Source organism: Artibeus jamaicensis, unplaced genomic scaffold (genome assembly GCF_021234435.1).
Source record: "Artibeus jamaicensis isolate MK-2021 breed Jamaican fruit bat unplaced genomic scaffold, CSHL_Jam_final scaffold_916, whole genome shotgun sequence".
Classification (NCBI taxonomy): Eukaryota; Metazoa; Chordata; class Mammalia; order Chiroptera; family Phyllostomidae; genus Artibeus; species Artibeus jamaicensis.
In genome coordinates this window covers 45,091,044-45,107,822 of record NW_026522059.1, presented here as the reverse complement: position 1 = coordinate 45,107,822, position 16,779 = coordinate 45,091,044, and the positions used below count along the sequence as shown (strand labels likewise).

General features: G+C 40.3%; 1 protein-coding gene across 5 annotated transcripts in view; it reads right to left on the bottom strand.

Moving 5' to 3' along the window:
- Positions 1–16,779, bottom strand: part of NSMAF (neutral sphingomyelinase activation associated factor) — a 58,186-nt gene that overhangs the window by 4,510 nt on the left and 36,897 nt on the right. For all 5 annotated transcript variants that reach the window (XM_037167563.2, XM_037167544.2, XM_037167554.2 and 2 more), the window contains 15 exons: positions 16,015–16,123; positions 14,878–15,054; positions 13,697–13,776; positions 13,050–13,140; positions 12,893–12,956; positions 9,956–10,007; positions 9,736–9,856; positions 9,251–9,382; positions 8,217–8,259; positions 7,747–7,910; positions 5,884–5,992; positions 4,717–4,775; positions 1,872–1,939; positions 1,016–1,083; positions 471–594 (listed from right to left, as the gene is read on the bottom strand). In XM_037167563.2, coding sequence (XP_037023458.2) covers positions 471–594; positions 1,016–1,083; positions 1,872–1,939; positions 4,717–4,775; positions 5,884–5,992; positions 7,747–7,910; positions 8,217–8,259; positions 9,251–9,382; positions 9,736–9,856; positions 9,956–10,007; positions 12,893–12,956; positions 13,050–13,140; positions 13,697–13,776; positions 14,878–15,054; positions 16,015–16,123 — 1,461 coding nt within the window. The remainder of the gene's footprint in view (positions 1–470; positions 595–1,015; positions 1,084–1,871; positions 1,940–4,716; positions 4,776–5,883; positions 5,993–7,746; positions 7,911–8,216; positions 8,260–9,250; positions 9,383–9,735; positions 9,857–9,955; positions 10,008–12,892; positions 12,957–13,049; positions 13,141–13,696; positions 13,777–14,877; positions 15,055–16,014; positions 16,124–16,779) is intronic.

The window sequence follows — 16,779 nt, the reverse complement described above, 5'->3', positions numbered from 1 at the left end:
TAGGTTTCTGACTTCTTTTTACACAAATGCAGATTGGAAATGAAGATGATGAATAGCGATGTAGTTTATACACAGCCCTACATCAACAGAATGGTGAATTGAATGTGCAGTTGGATGTTTAAACTTTCAATAAAATCGATTATCTTTTAATGATTCCCCACTTCAACTTGAAATTTTCTGATTAACTGATCGACTGCTAGTTTCGACTGTGTTAGATGAAAGGGGCTATTTCTCCATAACTCCGCTGTCTAACAAATACTGGACCATTCCACCCCCAGTTGAACACACAGTGGGAAAATCATGAAAAATTCCTATCATACTAAGAAGTGTACACATTTAAAAAGCAGTAATATTCCATATTCTTATATATCACATGCTTTGTGAAAATCAGGGATTGCACATGTTAACAGGTAGTTAAATGGTTTACAGTATTTTTACTATACAACATAAGACAGAAATATCACATAAACCTTCACTGTAGAATCCCACGATGCAGAGTACAGCCTGTTGTCATGCCAACAGATCTCACTGACAGCATCGTCATGTCCCATTAATGTGTCTTGGCATCTTCCGAATGCTATGGAATAAAAATAACTAACATAAAAGATAATGAGAACTATTAAAACAGCATTCAGCTTAATTGTAAGACTCTTAAATACATATTCAAGAAACTTACTGAGGCCCATTAGAATTACAAATTACTTGTTCTCATGTTATCAAACCAAAAAACCTGAAAATTTTAATTTGAAACTAGAAATTTCCAGGTCTGGCTCATCTTTGCTTTCACCTCAATTTAAACTATAGAGAAACACAGGGTTCAACTGGAGAAATCATTAGATTCAAATAACCACATTCAAATCCAACAGAAATATCCTCATCTAACACTTGTTCCTTTTTATTTTCCTCCCAAACACTGCCCAGTGTCCTGGCAATGGGAGATTCTGTCCTCACTGCTCTGGGTCCAGAGGGGGCGCGATGCATGTATGAGTACAAAGAAGCGTGCACAGGTACATACATGTTATTGTCCCATGAAGAACTTATGACAGTGGCGTCTCCTGGTAAAAGTAAACAAGATGATAGGGCCTGAAACACAAATGATTCAACATTAATAATTTACAATAGTTAGTCCCTAATGTGGTAAAACTATCTTATAAGATTGCCCAAATTAATGTTCATATTCTGTTTTTGTCAGCCTTCTGATATTTACAAAGCTTTTTTCCCAACTGGCAGCTAATTCCAGACGCCTTGGTTCCTCCCAAGTGTAGGAAAGTCAAAGTTGTGTCCAGTGCGCGAGGGTCTGGCCTGACTGTGTTCGGGGCTGTGGGAGGGTCTCTCACGTCCCTGGGCGGGGGGAACTGCCAGGGACACTGGAGAAAACCGTGCGGGAGGAGGGGCTGGGGATTATCCTCAAGAATGCAGGCACAGTCTCAGGGTTACAGATTAATGCGGGTAAGGAAAACTTCCAAAATTCTTTAGGGAGTTTCAGAATCTTTTAGGTGAATTACATTAACAAGAAAATGTGCTTTTTCAGAATCACTGGTTTTCTAGTATTGGGTATCCCACCAACTCAGAAATGTGTAAGTTACTTAAGTAGCATACATACATTTAGTCTGAAAATTCCAAGGAGGAAGGATTTATTAAGGAGAACCCTACTGGGTAGCAGCAGTTCAAGTTTTTTAGGCTACAAATGAAATCTCATTATGAGAATGAGGCAACTTGAAAAAATTTTAACTTGAATTTAGAAATAATCTAACTAAGGCATTCTGTCAATACCACACAGGAATAAACCCAACTGTTCTGAGAGAAACAAAATGTCATGATATGTGCGTCTATATTATCATGACACTGACTTAAAATTAAAATGCACTCACCATATTTGAAAATGATATACTTCTCTGTAGCGTTTTGGATTCTTTAGAAAACATCTTCAGGGTGGAATCTAATTTAACAACGAGAAGGCAACTGTGTGAGAATGATGGAGACGACAGAGAAGGTCGCAGGTGGCGCGCCCCTGAACGCACCGGGTGGCGAATGGGGCCGGGTGGCCCAACTCCTCCTCCAACAGCAAGATGCTGGGATCTGTTAACTCCCTGGCAAGGAAATCGGTTTAAATCCCAATACAGACACAGCCGACATTTCAGCATGAGTGGACACAGGGTTAAGCATTAATAACTGATATGAGGTAAAGTTAAAGACGAGGAGTCCAACAGCCCCGGTTGGTGTGGCCAGTGGATTGAGTGCCGGCCTGAAGACCAAAAGGTTGCTGGTTCGATTCCCAGTCAGGGTGCATGCCTGGGTTGCGGGCCAGGTGCCCGGTTAGAGGTTTGTGAGATGCAATCGATCCACGTATCTTTCACCCACCTGATGTTTCCCTCCCTCTCTTTCTCCCTTCCGCCCCCTCTCTCTGAAGGTAATTAAATAAAAACTAAATAAATAAGTACATGAAGAAGTAAACCTTAAAAAATGAGAGGAGCAAAATAGCAAGTTAAATATTTTTAAGAAATTGTGTCAATATAAAGGTTTTTTTTTTAACCAAGAGACCAATTTTGGTGTGATAACTCTACAGAATTAGCATTTATGGAAGAGAATCAGTAACTTTCTAAAGAATAATAAAGTTGGAATTATAATGTCCAAGCTTTTAATTTCCCTGCCTGACAGAAGTTTTAGAAGTGTACCCAAACCCCTTAAAAAAACCAAGACTTGCAAATTACGATATGCTCCAAATATCCCATATCTGAAATATGTAACATTTCCAAACATACAACATGATAAATAAAGGTCAGATGAGTTTTAAATAATTCTTTTGTATAGTAAAATTTAATATTTCAATTTAATTATTGCAACACCAACACACAGAAGTCTTGAGTCTTTATAAACATGAATTTAAATATAACATTTTCCCGGATTTGGCTTGAAAACAAAAACAGAAGAATGAATACAATATCACCAAACATCTCCCTGAGGGTATAAATCACTCTGACATTCTTCCCAACCTTGCTTTTGATTCCAAAGAATGACCTTTTTATTAGGCAATTCTCAGTATTCACTACAAAGCCTGCTTAAGCTTATTAATTTGGGGCAACCTCTGGAAAACCATAGGCCAGCCTGGTATATGTCATGATGCTTTTCTTGAAATCAAAGGTTCCCACCCCATACCAGAGGTGATCATGTCACAGGTACTGAAGAGCTAGTCTCATTTGTGACAGGTTCCTGTCATGCCCACATACATAACATACATGGCACATCTGAGGAAGAAATGCAACTTTATGATAGTTATCAGGATACGTGCAAATCCGTGATATGAACTGCTAAGAGTTGGAAGAAACAAAAATGTAACAGCTTGTCACTTAAGGAAAAGGAAATCTCTCTCTCCTTTATTTGGCAAATTCACAAAGAAGCAATATAATAATAAGCCTCAGAGGTTTACACCCTTGATGCTCACGATTTACAAGGTCACACAAGTACAACAAGCTGAAGGAGTTAATGAACCACGTCAGGCCGCTCCAGCTAAGAACGCGGGCTTTGCCTAAGGAGAAGCCTTCTGTCTGCGTGACCGTGGCAAACTCGGCAGGCAGGAGTCCCGGGAAGACGCGGACTGCCGTCCTCTCCCAGGGCAGCGGGTCAGCGGCCCCGGCCCAGTGTGTGTCCTGCACAGTCACTTCCCTTGGTCTACAGCAGAGTCATTTTCTAGGCTTTGTGGGAAATTCTGTGTTATGAAATCTGAGACTGCATTTGAAAGAGAAAGGAATGACATGCTACAGATAATAAACCATGATTACGGAGTCTGACAGCAGTAACTGATTTCCCCCCGGAGGTGCTGAGTTGGATAGCATTATTTCTTAACTTAATGGATGAAAAATATAATTGCATATGATAAACACTGAATAAATACACTCAAAACAGTCGGCTGCTAACTTTGCCAGAATCAGCTGTCTAAAACCTAAGCAGGGTCGCTAACACATTCTTCTTTTCATCTCCACACCTTCGGGAGCGCCTGTTACCAGGCTTTGAACACGATGGGGCAACAGGTGGTTTAACTAAGTATATGCCGTACAGACACCAGGGAAAGCAGTGTTGTGTACAGCGGGAGATGCTTTATGCTTGGTCCCTTTTAGAGATCAAAATAGTTAAATTCTACTGTGTCATTCAAATATAATTGTTCCAAGTCATATCAACAAGCCACTGCAGGGTTTTTCATAATTTTGATAATGCAAAAGCACATTAGTGACATAGGAATTAGATTTCAAGCTAAATGCTACAGCGAACACCCTGAATATATACTGGGTGACAAAAATGAAAACCGTAACAGCACATCGTCATTTCCACGTGAAAACGTGCACACCCAGGCCCCGCGATGCCCTGGGTCCGTCTGACGGGGCGGCTCCAGCCCTCCTTCCCGCTCTCGGCCCTGGCCCACCCACCGGAAGTCAGATGTGCCTCCAGCGCTGTTGGGAAAGGCTCCTCCCAAGCAAGAAGGTGGGAAAGAAACTCTTTCAGGCTTTCCCCTTAAATTTTGGGAAACCACCTCAGCAATAGGCATTTTTCATAATTGCTTTTGGCAAACCACAATAACATTGTATGTGATATACCACAAAATAATTGCTCAACATTTATTTTATGTGGGGGCAGCAGATGCAAGTGCAGTCCTTGACTGAGAGTGAAGAAACATGGACACTGTGACTCTAGGAAAGCCATTTCTCAGGTGGAAAAACATACCTTGTGAGGTGGTGAAGACGGATGATCCATTGCAAGAGACCGCTATTCCGGTAACCGCCCTGTTTAAAAACGAAGTTTTAAGAATCACCACCAATCCTGCACTAGAACACTGGCCTCTTTCAAGGCCTCGATTTAATTTTAGCAACTTTTTGTAACTGTTTTCTTCACAGCCCGCCTGCTGGATCTGTCCCACACGACACCTGCCATTACCAGGTCACAGCTGGCGGCTCCTAATTCTCTGCTGGCCATACCTGTGCCCAGAAAATATCCCCACTCTCACTTCCCTGGCTGCCCCATTTGAAGTTTAATACATTGCTGACAACTGGAAAACTACTAATGCTTCTCCTTCAATTCCCCTTTATTTGACTGTCACCCGAATGACTGAAACTCTTCTTTACAATCACTTCACCTGCGTCATTAGTGTGTTGAGTTCACCTAGCCCTGGGCAATGATGACACCACTGAGTGGTTCCAGCATGACCTGTTAAAGTTTCACTCATGTCTTCACTGCCCTGCATTACAAGGCCCCTTTCTATGTGCCAGAGAATTTGAGAGAAGAAAGGGCACTGTCACAACGAATAAGGAGAAACTATGTATTCTTTGCCGAGCCATGCTCTGACTGTAAACCACCGATCTAAAGCAGACTGGCACGTTCTGTTTCACCCACGGCCCACAGCGTATGCAGTGTCGGCGTACGCAAAGTCAAAATGTCAGACAGGATGTCTGTGGCTGTGCAGCAGGACACCTCGCCTCGTCTCGGGGCTGCATTTCCCCACCTGAAGCAGGACGATCAGGTGACCAGGGCTCCTCCAGTCTTTCTATCAAAATATTTTTATTTTTTATAAAAATATCCTTAATAGCAGAGGCCAGGGAACACATAACCTCTCTAGGTCCAAGCTCAAAGTCCTGCAAGTACAGGTATGTTTTTAAAATTCTAAGATGACTGACTATAGAAATGACAACATTGTAGGCCGGCACAACTCCGTTTTATGCCCCAAATTCCTTTGCCACATTGACCTCAGCGTGCTGATCACTGTGGACATTCTGGGGAGATAAAAAACAATCAAGATGACACTGAAAAAGAACTTCCCCCTTGGCCCAGCTTAAAACGACGTCACGCCAGGCGGAGACCCCAGCTTCTACAAGGGCAGCACAGACACAGCCTTACTCTTTGTGGATTTTATATTGCTCGTGTAACTGCAGTTTTGCGATGTTATTCCAGGCCAGTGTTTTGCTTTCCTCAGTCAGGTCTTCAAAGGACTCTTCGCCTGGAGAGACTACATTAAATTATCGCTAAGTGAGTCAACTAAAGTACTAACAAGCATCAGACAACAAGCATCAGGGTCACAATATTTCCTATTAAAATCAAACAACCAAAAAACCCAGAAAATATCCCACCAAAATATAACAGCTTTGAAATGTGCTTCTCAGAGAGCTCCAAAAACAATAAGGTACATAATCTAAATAAAATAAAAATCGTCTGTGAAAGGGGAAAGCCAGAACCATTTGCTCTGTGGAAATTACTGGAAGCAAGAACTAACCGCTCTCTACAGCCACAGGCAGGAGGTAACACGGGAACACAGGCAGCCCCCGCTGCTCAGGGCCACAGAGCAGCAGCCCCACCCTTTTCTAATCCAGTAAAAGCCCCCACCCCTCAGTGCTGGCGCATCTCTGCACATCCTGCCCCTGGTCCTTTCTCGGAGAGTGAATACAAACTTCATTCTCTACACTTTCTTCTCTGTGAATTCTTTCACAGCCCGTGTCACCGACCACCCTAACAATTTGGAGAATGATTAAAAAGTATATTTAAATATCAGAACATTTTTATACTTATATCAACATTTCCAAAGTCTTCACTTGGCCCCTAAATTAAGAACTTGAGGAAATACAAGCCTGAAGAACCACTTCCTTGTCAGCAATCTGTGCCAATGCTGGCTGTTTCCCTAAGAATGCTGCAGTTTTGCTTTGGCTTTGTGGGGGAGGAAGCAGAGATGAAGACAATTACCCCAAGTACCCTTGGACAGGACTAGCTAAGTAATCCCTTCACTTCTGTTTTAAGAAAGGCTGGAACGATTACCCTTTAAAATAATCACAAGACAGTGGTACAGGGCCAGTGAGCAAGCAAAATACGGGTTTAAGAGGCATCACGAGATAATCCTGTGGTCTTTATGACTTAACCCTGTGGGGTTATCTTTTAGAGAAGTACTGCCAGCCAGCCCTGGGTCATGTGACTCTGGTGAGCTCCCCTTCCACACTTGAGAGCACACTCAGCCACGTGTGCCTAAGAAGTCTGAATGTGCCTGGGACAGACAGCAGAACTGGAGATACGAAAACTACTCTCCAAGTTCCACACAGTGTCCAACTCCTAAGAGCCTGTAGGTTGGAGGCCGTCTTATGTGAAACGTAAAACACAGATAACTGGCTGGAGGTGTGGATACATTCCACCCTTCCCAAATACTAGATGTGACAACACAGTAATTCCATTTCAGGACCTAACATATGCCTGGCACAGAATGGGTAATTGGTAAATGTCTGTCAAATGGTTGAATAAGGAGATACAGTCAAGTACGGGAAACAGAATTGAATGGAAGATCTATAGGCTGGGGAGGGGAGAGGGGAGCTGGATGGAGATGGGGGAAGGAATTGGGGGACGAGCAGGGCAGAGGTGACTGTGAGAACAGCCAGGCCAGGATGTTGGTCACCTTGCCAGTAACAAGGGACTGGCTGCCAATCAAACACCAGCTTGGAAAAGCACAGAAAAGAAACAGAAGCATAACATTAACAATAAAAATACCACCGGATTTCAAATTACCAGGAAAGAACAGTAACTTGATTTCCCTTAAAGTTCACAGTTACAAATGAACAAAATAAGAACAAAAACTATTTTTTTCTAGGAGAACCCCAATCAAATGGTAAAACAACCCCTAAGCAGCACAAAGGTTCCTGTTTCATCTCCTTTTTGGAATCGTCAGAAACATCTTTGTCAAAGAGAAACAAGAGGTGCTCACACGTCTTCTCTTTGCAAATTTACCTGGAGAATCTGCTGCGGAAGCATTATAACTGGAGGTTTGGGACAAACTTTTAAGCTTGGGAGTGATCCTCCGAGGATGTGGTGTCACAAAGAGCTGTTTCGGTGTCTGCCCAAATTCCAAGATTTGGGTTAGCATGGCCACTTTCTCATCAGGGTCTTCAATGCTTTAGGACAGAACACACATAATAATGCAGTGAGCCACAGGTTCAAGTTTCTCAAAAGCACACATGTCAAATAACACTGATCAACAGCAGAGAGACTAACCTTCAAATACCAACAACAGCACTGTCCAGATCTTACCACAGATTTTTTGAAAACTTTCTGAGGCTCAGTAACTCACAAAATAGTAATGGCAAGACATACTTAGTTGTGAACTTTCCATACTTCAATATTAGTAAATAAGTGCATTAATCATTTAGTTAAAGAGGTATTGTGTAACTCAAAGAGAAGTTCCTTATAGACGTAAGTACCTGTTCAGGTCCACACCTCCTTCATAGGTCAGGGGATGAAATACTGAAAAGAGACGTAAAACACCATGAAAGACGTACTGCTCAGTCATAATACACACCCTGCTCAGAATTTTTAAAAAACCCAGTAACAACTTTACACTTTTTTTTCAAAGAAATTGATTTTCACTTTGCAAAATGGACTAATAATATCCAATTTTAGTCAATGTCAGTTTGAAGTACTCTCTTTTGCTTAGCAGAAATCTAACTGGCAGGTAAGAGGACCAATGATCTCAGTGTGTTTATCAGTCAGCATTATTTCTGCCCGAGAAGTCACTCTGCCCTCTCCTCGGGCGTGAGAAATCAAGCCTGAACTCCACTGCCTTGAGAAACCTGGAGGTAGGGAAGAGCTGAAACTGATGAGAAGGTGCTTTGCTGCTGGTTTCTTTCAGCTCAATGAAAAAGAAACTCTCAGGCCCTTCATAGCCACTGAGGTCCCTGACCTATCGTGCTCTGATTGAATAATTTTTTTATATTCACCCGAGGACATGCCCCCTGACTTCAGAGAGAGGGGAAAGGAGGGAGAGGGAGAGAAACATCTATGCAAGAGAAACACTGACCAGTGTCTCTCATACGCCCTCCAGACTGGTTCTGGGACCAAACCTGCAGCCTAGTTATGTACCCTGACTGGGAATCAAACCCATTACCTTTCGGTTTACGAGACAATATTCCGGCCAACTGAGCCACACTGGCCAGGGCCATTCTGATTGAATTTTAATTGACATTATTTAATGGGATAGAGAGAGCAGAAGCTAAAATGAGAAGACTTTGAAAAAGAACCCTTGGGATCATGGTGAAATAGATGTTCTTTAGGCATAAGTCCTTCCTCCTGTTACTCAGTATCTAATCCAGGGTCACTGAGCCAGGAGGCACTGTTCACTGACACAAAATCCTCCTGCTGAAGAAATGACCTTGACTGCTCTGCCCTCCTGCCATTTATTTTTGGTTAGTGTTGTTTTCGTCATAGGCTAAAGGAACCTTCGGTGACTATTACACACCATTATATGCCCCAACAGCCTCACTTCCTTTTTGCTTGTAGCCAAATACGAGGTCAATCCACTCATGAAGGTGCTCTGACACGTAGGTGCTTTCCAGTGCCTCTCTGCTCTTCTGAAGGAAGTCCTGGGGGCCTGTTGGGTTAGATTCGGTCAAAATGCGGCAGCGTCCACCCATTTCCTCTCATTTCTTTCATCTAGCCACATGGAGATAAAGCTTCTAGGACAGGACAGAGGCACATAGTTCTTAACGAAGTTTTGCCTTCATATAAAATATTAATTTTGTGGAGCAAGAATCATTTTCACAACATTTAGGTCTCTCAAAAAATGTTGACATTTTTCCAGCATACACTAAGAATATTTTTGATTTGGAATAGGACTGAGATGGCCTATTTAGATAGAGAATTATGCAAGTAAATAATTAATCCTGAAACTGCACGATCAGAAAGAGAATGTCTGCAATGCCACACCTTCACGGCGGGACTCACTCTGTGCCCAGGGCGGAAGTTCCACGTCATCCACCGGCTGCCCTCCTTGTCTCTTCCCCAAGTCCAGTTTCAGGCTGTTGACTAAGAAGCTGACATCATCACCATAAAATTCTGGAATCAACTGAAAGTTCCAGGGGGTGGGGGGGAGAACAACAAACCTTTTTTTAAAGCAGTTAGAAACCACCAGCCCAGTGAATCATTAGCTTTTTAAACCACTTACCTCTTTAAAATCTGTGGCACCATCCAAACAGTTTTTCCAAGTTTCTGCAATACTAAATATATAAAAAGAAGTTAAACTGATTTTAATTCTAGGGTGTAGACACAGCAACCACACTGCTTTCTCTGCACCGAGGGTACTGCTCTACATTTTATCTATATTAACTCATTTCTCTCATTAACTCAAATTCTCAACATTCATATGCATGTCTAGGCTCACTCTGCCTTGAACATGGAGTCAGAACATGGCCCAGATGGACCACCTCCAAGTCCATGTCACGAACACCCCCCCACACACTGCCTCATAGAAGGACCAATGGAGGCAGGTGCTTAAGCACTGAAAAGTTACAACTATTTTAATAGTTCATCTGAAAAAGGAATTACCAATAACCACATATAGAACTTTAAAGATTGGAAAGATAGACAACAAAGATGAACAATGAATATGACCTCAGCGTGGTCAGATGCCAAGTGAACTTTATTTTCTACTTTATATTTTCTGATATTTTTATCGTAAAGAAACATTACTTTTATAATTTAAAAAAGTTATATATTTACATACCCACAGGGAATTGTATTTAATTCATGGCATAATTATTTAAAATAGGGACTTCTGGCCAAGATGGAGGTGTAGATAGATATACTTTGCCTCCTCACACAAGTAAAAGAAGGACAACAACAAATTTAAAAACAAAAAATAACCAGAACTGCCAGAAAATCTAAATGTATGGAAGGCCGACAACCAAGGAGTTAAAGATGAAACATTCATCCAACCAGTAGGAGGGGCAGAGACAGGCAGCTGGGCACAGAGGATGCGTGGCAAGGTGGTGGCTGGCAGACCGGGAGGTCCCACATTTGCCTGAGGATAAACCAGGAGGAACAACTGGGGAGCAAGACAGACCGCACAACACAGGTTCCAATACAGGCAAATAAAGCCTCAAAACCTCTCACTGAAAAAACCTGTGGGGGTTGAGGTGGCAGCAGAAACTCCCAGCCTCACAGGAGAGTTCGTTGGAGAGACCCACAGGGTCCTAGAACGTACACACACCCACCCACACGGGAACCAGCACCAAAAGGGTTCAATTTGTTTGTGGGTGGCAGGGGAAGTGATTGAAAGATGGCAGAGAACCCAGCAAGCAACATTGTTTCCTCTTGGACCCCTCCCCCACATACAGCTCCCCAACAGCAGCAACATATGGGCTGCCCTGCCCTGGTGAACAGCTCAGGCTCTACCCCTTACTATGTAACAGGCCTTTGGAGACAAAAAAAAATATGGCCCAAATGAAAGAACAGATCAAAGCTTCAAAAACAGAACTAAGTGATGAAGAGATAGCCAACCTGTCAAATGCAGAGTTCAAAACATTGGTAATCAGGATGCTAACAGGATTGGTTGAGTATGGTCGCAAAATAGGGGAAAACATGAAGGCTATTAAAAGTGTAATAAAGGAAAATGTACAGGGAATCAACAGTGAAGCGAAGATAACTGGGACTCAAATCAACGACTTGGAACAGAAGGAAGAAATAAATATTCAAGCAGAACAGAATGAAGAAACAAGAATTCAAAAAATGAAGAGAGGATTAGGAACTCTGGGACAACTTTAAATGTTCTAATATCCAAATCATAGGGGTACCAGGAGGAGAAGAGGAAGAACAAGAAATTTAAAACTTACTTGAAGAAATAATAAAGAAGAACTTCCCCAATTTGGTAAAGGAAATAGACTTTCAGGAAGTGCAGGAAGCTCAGAGAGTCCCAAAGAAGGTGCACCCAAGGAAGCACACACCAAGGCACATCATAATTACATTACCCAAGATTAAAGATAAGTAGAGAATCTTAAAAGCAGGAAGAGAAAAGGAGACAGTTACCTACAAAGGAGTTCCCATAAGACTATAAGCTGATATCTCAAAAGAAATATCCAGTCCCTTCTTGCCTGCCCCCTTGCAGGCAAGAAGGGACTGGAAAGAAGTATTCCAAGTCATGAAAGGCAAGGACCTACATATGAGATTACTCTATCCAGCAAAACTATCATTAAGAATGGAAGCACAGATAAAGTGCTTCCTAGATAAGGTCAAGTTAAAGAAGTTCATTGTCACCAAGCCCTTATTATATGAAATGTTAAAGGGACCTATCTAAGAAAAAGATCATCAGAAATATGAAGAATAAAATGATAACAAACTCATAACTATCAACAACTGAACCCAAAAAGACTCCAAAAACTAAACGAACAATTAGAGCAGGAACAGAATCAGAGAAATGGAGATCACATGGAGGGTTATCAGTGGGGAGTGGTAGGAGTGATGATGGGAAAAGAGACACAGGGAATAGGCAGTATAAATGGTAGGCACAAAATAGACAGGGGGAGGTAAGAATAGTAACCTATTTCCTGTTCCTAAGAACAGGAAATGGAGAGGCCAAAGAACTTGTATGTATGACCTATGGATATGCACCAAGGTGGGCAGAATGCTGGTGGGAGAGGGGGTGCAGGGTGGAGGTGGGTAAAGGGGAAAAACAAGTGGGATAATTATAATAGCATAATCAGTAGAATATATTTTTTAAAAGAATTATTTCGAAAAATGAAATATTAGAAACAGTCTAAATGTTCAACAATGGAGAAATAACAAATGTATTTTGTCAGACATTAGGTTGTGGTACAATAATTTAAAAAATACACTGTTTTTAAAAACATCCAATAATACAGAAAAACTTCAATTTCTAATATGAGGCTAAAAAAGGGAGAACCAAAAAAACTGAATTTAAAATATGTTCTCACATTTATACATACACGCAAACAGAAAAAGCCCGAAAGGAATGGATATAACAATTAGTGATTTTTTTTTTGCATATCTTTACATTTTTGGTGACAACAGGTTCTTTGAAACAAACATGCTGTGCACATATAATTAGAAAGTTTAAAAAATGGTAGGTAAGGCATTTATGTCAAACCTGTTGAACATTCTATCTGCATTATCAAATCTTCCATTCTGTAGGCACAGCATATGCTCTGGTGCTAGAGGGGAAAAAAATCAGAGCTTTGAGATACAGGTTCACTGAAGAATCCACATGAAGTAACACCGACTTGGGTAATGATAAAGAACCTTACCAATCCTAACGAGATAAAACAGCACATAACCCGGGGAGGAGTAGTGACTGCCGTACATGAATTTTGGTTCTGGCATCTCCTGGTAGCGTGTCTACAATATTCGGGAAACAAACACCATTAAGCGTCAGCATGAAAATACCTGACTTAAACAGAACCACTGATTTAAGTAGTAAAAGCCTAAAAGAAATCATGGCATGCATACATTATACTCCTTAATTTCTTTCTCAAATAAGAAAAAGGAAAGATAAAAAGAAGGGGGGAAATCTGTGAATAAACATGCCATTCCCGTGTTAAGAATTTGGTTTTCTTGGCACAGTGGTAACAATGTTGGGGCTAGACTGAAATAGGGATTTTAGTCTCTGTTGCAATTTACCAGAGAGCACCTTGGTGAAAATAAGTTAGTAAGCTCATATAAATCAGATCAGCTTCCTACTTCCTGAATTGTAGGCAAAACTGCAAATGGTGAACAGCTAAATTCACAAGGCAAGGCAATAGGCAGAGGGGGAGGGGAGTAAGAAAAAGCAGTATGATCACTCTGGACCTATTTTCCCGTAAATCTTGATTAAATGAGTTCCACTTACTATAAAAACACAGGCATGGCTTACTTAGGAATTGCCTTACAGACCAAGCATCCTTACAGCACGTACCAGTAGTCTCTGTAGCCGCTCCTTATTTAGGGCTCCAACTGGCTTACTAAGGTCCCGGAAGGTTTCCGGGTTTGACAAATCTGTATAAACAAATACATTTTAAAAATTAATTAAGTAGAATAAATAAAGCAAGCAAGCTTACACTTAATAACATCACCTCCCTGAACTGATTCACATGCACACATTTATTCCCACAAAATAATTTTTGAAAAACTGAGACAGATCCATTAGAATTATAGTATTTCTGACATTTATACAGCTGTAAACATGAGAACTTCTGAGTTTTAATTTAGCAGTAGACATTGAAGAATAATTTGAAAACACCAAGAATACTGATTTTTTTAAAAGTCCTACTGACAAAAAAAATATACTCCAAGTAAAACAAAGGAACCCACATATTTTAAAAGTCATTTTTCTTCTATTAAGATTTGTGTTTTAAGTTGGAATTAGAGTGAATATATTATTCTGTAATAATAGCATAATTTGAGAAGTGGGGACATAAATATTATCAGAGAAATAAATTACTAGGTTCCTAAAAAATCTGTTATCTCTTTCAAGTACAAGGGTTCAATAAGTGAACTGTCAAAAGTAATTTATGGCTCACAATATATAATTTAAAATTACAAAATAAAGTCACAGTACAATCACTATTTTTTGTTAAAATAATTTGAGAGAAGTATTTATAACACAAAATTAAAAATGGTTACCTCTCAGTAATGTAATTTTTATGATTTTTATCTCCTTATTTACTTTTTAAAATATTTCAGCTCATTCTCAATGTCCTATAGTGAATAGTTATTAGTTTCGTAATCACATTTTTAACATACATTTAAAAACAGGATAATCTGAGACAATTTTCAAAGTGAGAAATTACAGTGTTTCAAAACTTGGTACTTCTGGATAGTAATGATAATAGAGCTTAAAATTATATGCATATCATCCGGCTATGTCTTTAAGAAGTATATGTGAGAACTTTGTCTGGATTAAAAAAAAAATTAAGAGGCAGTGTAGAAAAGCATACAAAACACATAATTTTTGCAACACTTACCCAGTGTCTTGAAATGAAAATTGCAATTTTTACGAATAAAGTCAACACGGGTTCTAATGTGTCCGAAGATCACATCATAACTGTACAACAGAACGTTTTCCTGCCCTTTAGAAACTTAGCCCGGGTCACTCACCCAGCTCTGCACTGGAGAAGTCGTGCAGCACCCAGGGGAACACGGGGTACTGGGACAGGTCGCTGCAGCTGCGGTCGGCCAGGTTGTTGAGGTGCAGCAGGTACTGGTAGTTGGAGAGGTGGCCCCGCTGCCACTGCAGCGTGTAGCTCTCGGCCGTGCGCTCCGCGACGTGGTGCTCTGCGGGGACCAGACCTGAGCTGACTTGGGCCGTACGCAAAACTGAATAGCTAGCTCAGTGTGAGAAGAAAAACACCAAAACTCGAATCGTACTGTAAAGTACCATATATTCCTTACTGAAAATAAACTATTCTCAATAGCTTACTGAAAATAAATTTCATTCCTAAGAGACAAAATTTCATTCCTAAGGGAGTATTTCACTATATATCTCATAAATGCACACTATATATCTTCACTGCACACTAGAACAGCAAATAAAATTAAGATGGTATTAGTATAGTCCCAAAATCTAATTTTAAAAATCATTCTATTCCAGTCATCTGGCAAATTTGTAAACGAGAATTAAATCATTCAGCCATCAAAACTTAATATATTTATGTTTGAAAAGAAAAATACAAGTGTTCTTCCTAATAAAGGTAGGCAAATTCACATGAAAGACTGAGGAAACATTAATTAAAAACAAATGCAGTCCCATGGGTATTAGTCTGAGCCAAGAGGTTCAAGTGTTCCTTTGCATTTTTTTTTCTAGCTTCACAATTAAGACCACAGTTAATGATCACAAATGACTGGCTAACTCAGTGTCTCACATTAAGAAACTGAACCTTGGTTTTCATAAACTAATACAAGTTATGATTGGACATAAAAATAATCATGTGGAGTCCTCATAATCCATCCAACTTGTATGTTGCTAAGGTAAAAAATAAATACATATGTTTATCAAGAGTTTTAAAATGCACAATTGAAGTGAACTATTACCAAAATTCATTTATTGTTCCCCTAGTTTTTAAAATGCTATCTTAAAAACTATAGTTACTAATAACAAAATATGAAGTAAGTAGAAACACAGAGGTGATTCTAGATATAACATTTTTCTTTTTTCTTCTCTTATTTCCTATCCCAGTTACTTAGGAGCTGGACTGCCTTCCCATGAATAGATACAATGAAAGGTGAGCACCAAACCTAGATATGTGGCGATATAAAAATAGAGGTCATCTCTATCTTGAGGGTCATAGAACTTTAGGTAGATGTCCGAACACAGATCATCTTCTGTGCAAAACACTTCCAAGCCCTATAAATTCAGGAAGAAATAAGTAAAACAAATAGCATTTTATTAATAATGCACTTGCTATATAAGCTATAATTCCAAAAACCTTCTAATCACCTACATTTAAAAAAAATTTTATTTAGTTATTTTTCAAGTACAGTTTTCTGTCTATCTCTCCAATCCCAGCCCACCCCGCCCCGTGCTCCCCACCTCCCTCCCATTTCCACCCTCTTAGTTATTGCCCCTGTGTCCTTTATACTTGTTCCTCTAAATCCCTCCCATTTTTTCCCCTTAAATTCCCTCCCCTCTCCCTTCTGGTCGCTGTCCCCTTGTTCTCTATTTCAGTGTCTTTGTTTTTATTCTGCTTGCTTGTTTGTTTTGTTGTTTAGCTTCCTGTTAAAGGTGAGATCATATGGTATTTGTCTTTCAACACCTGGCCCATTTCACTCAGCATAATGCTTTCCAGTTCCATCCGTGCTGTTGCAAAGGGTAGTAGCTCCTTCTTTCTCTCTGCTCCATAGAATTCCATTGTGTATATGCACCACAATTTTTTGATCCATTCATTTACTGACAGGCACCTAGGTTGCTTCCAGCTCTTGGCCATTGTAAATTGTGCTGCTATGAACATTGGGGTGCATAGGTTCTTTGAAATTGGTGTTTTAGGGTTCTTAGGATATAAT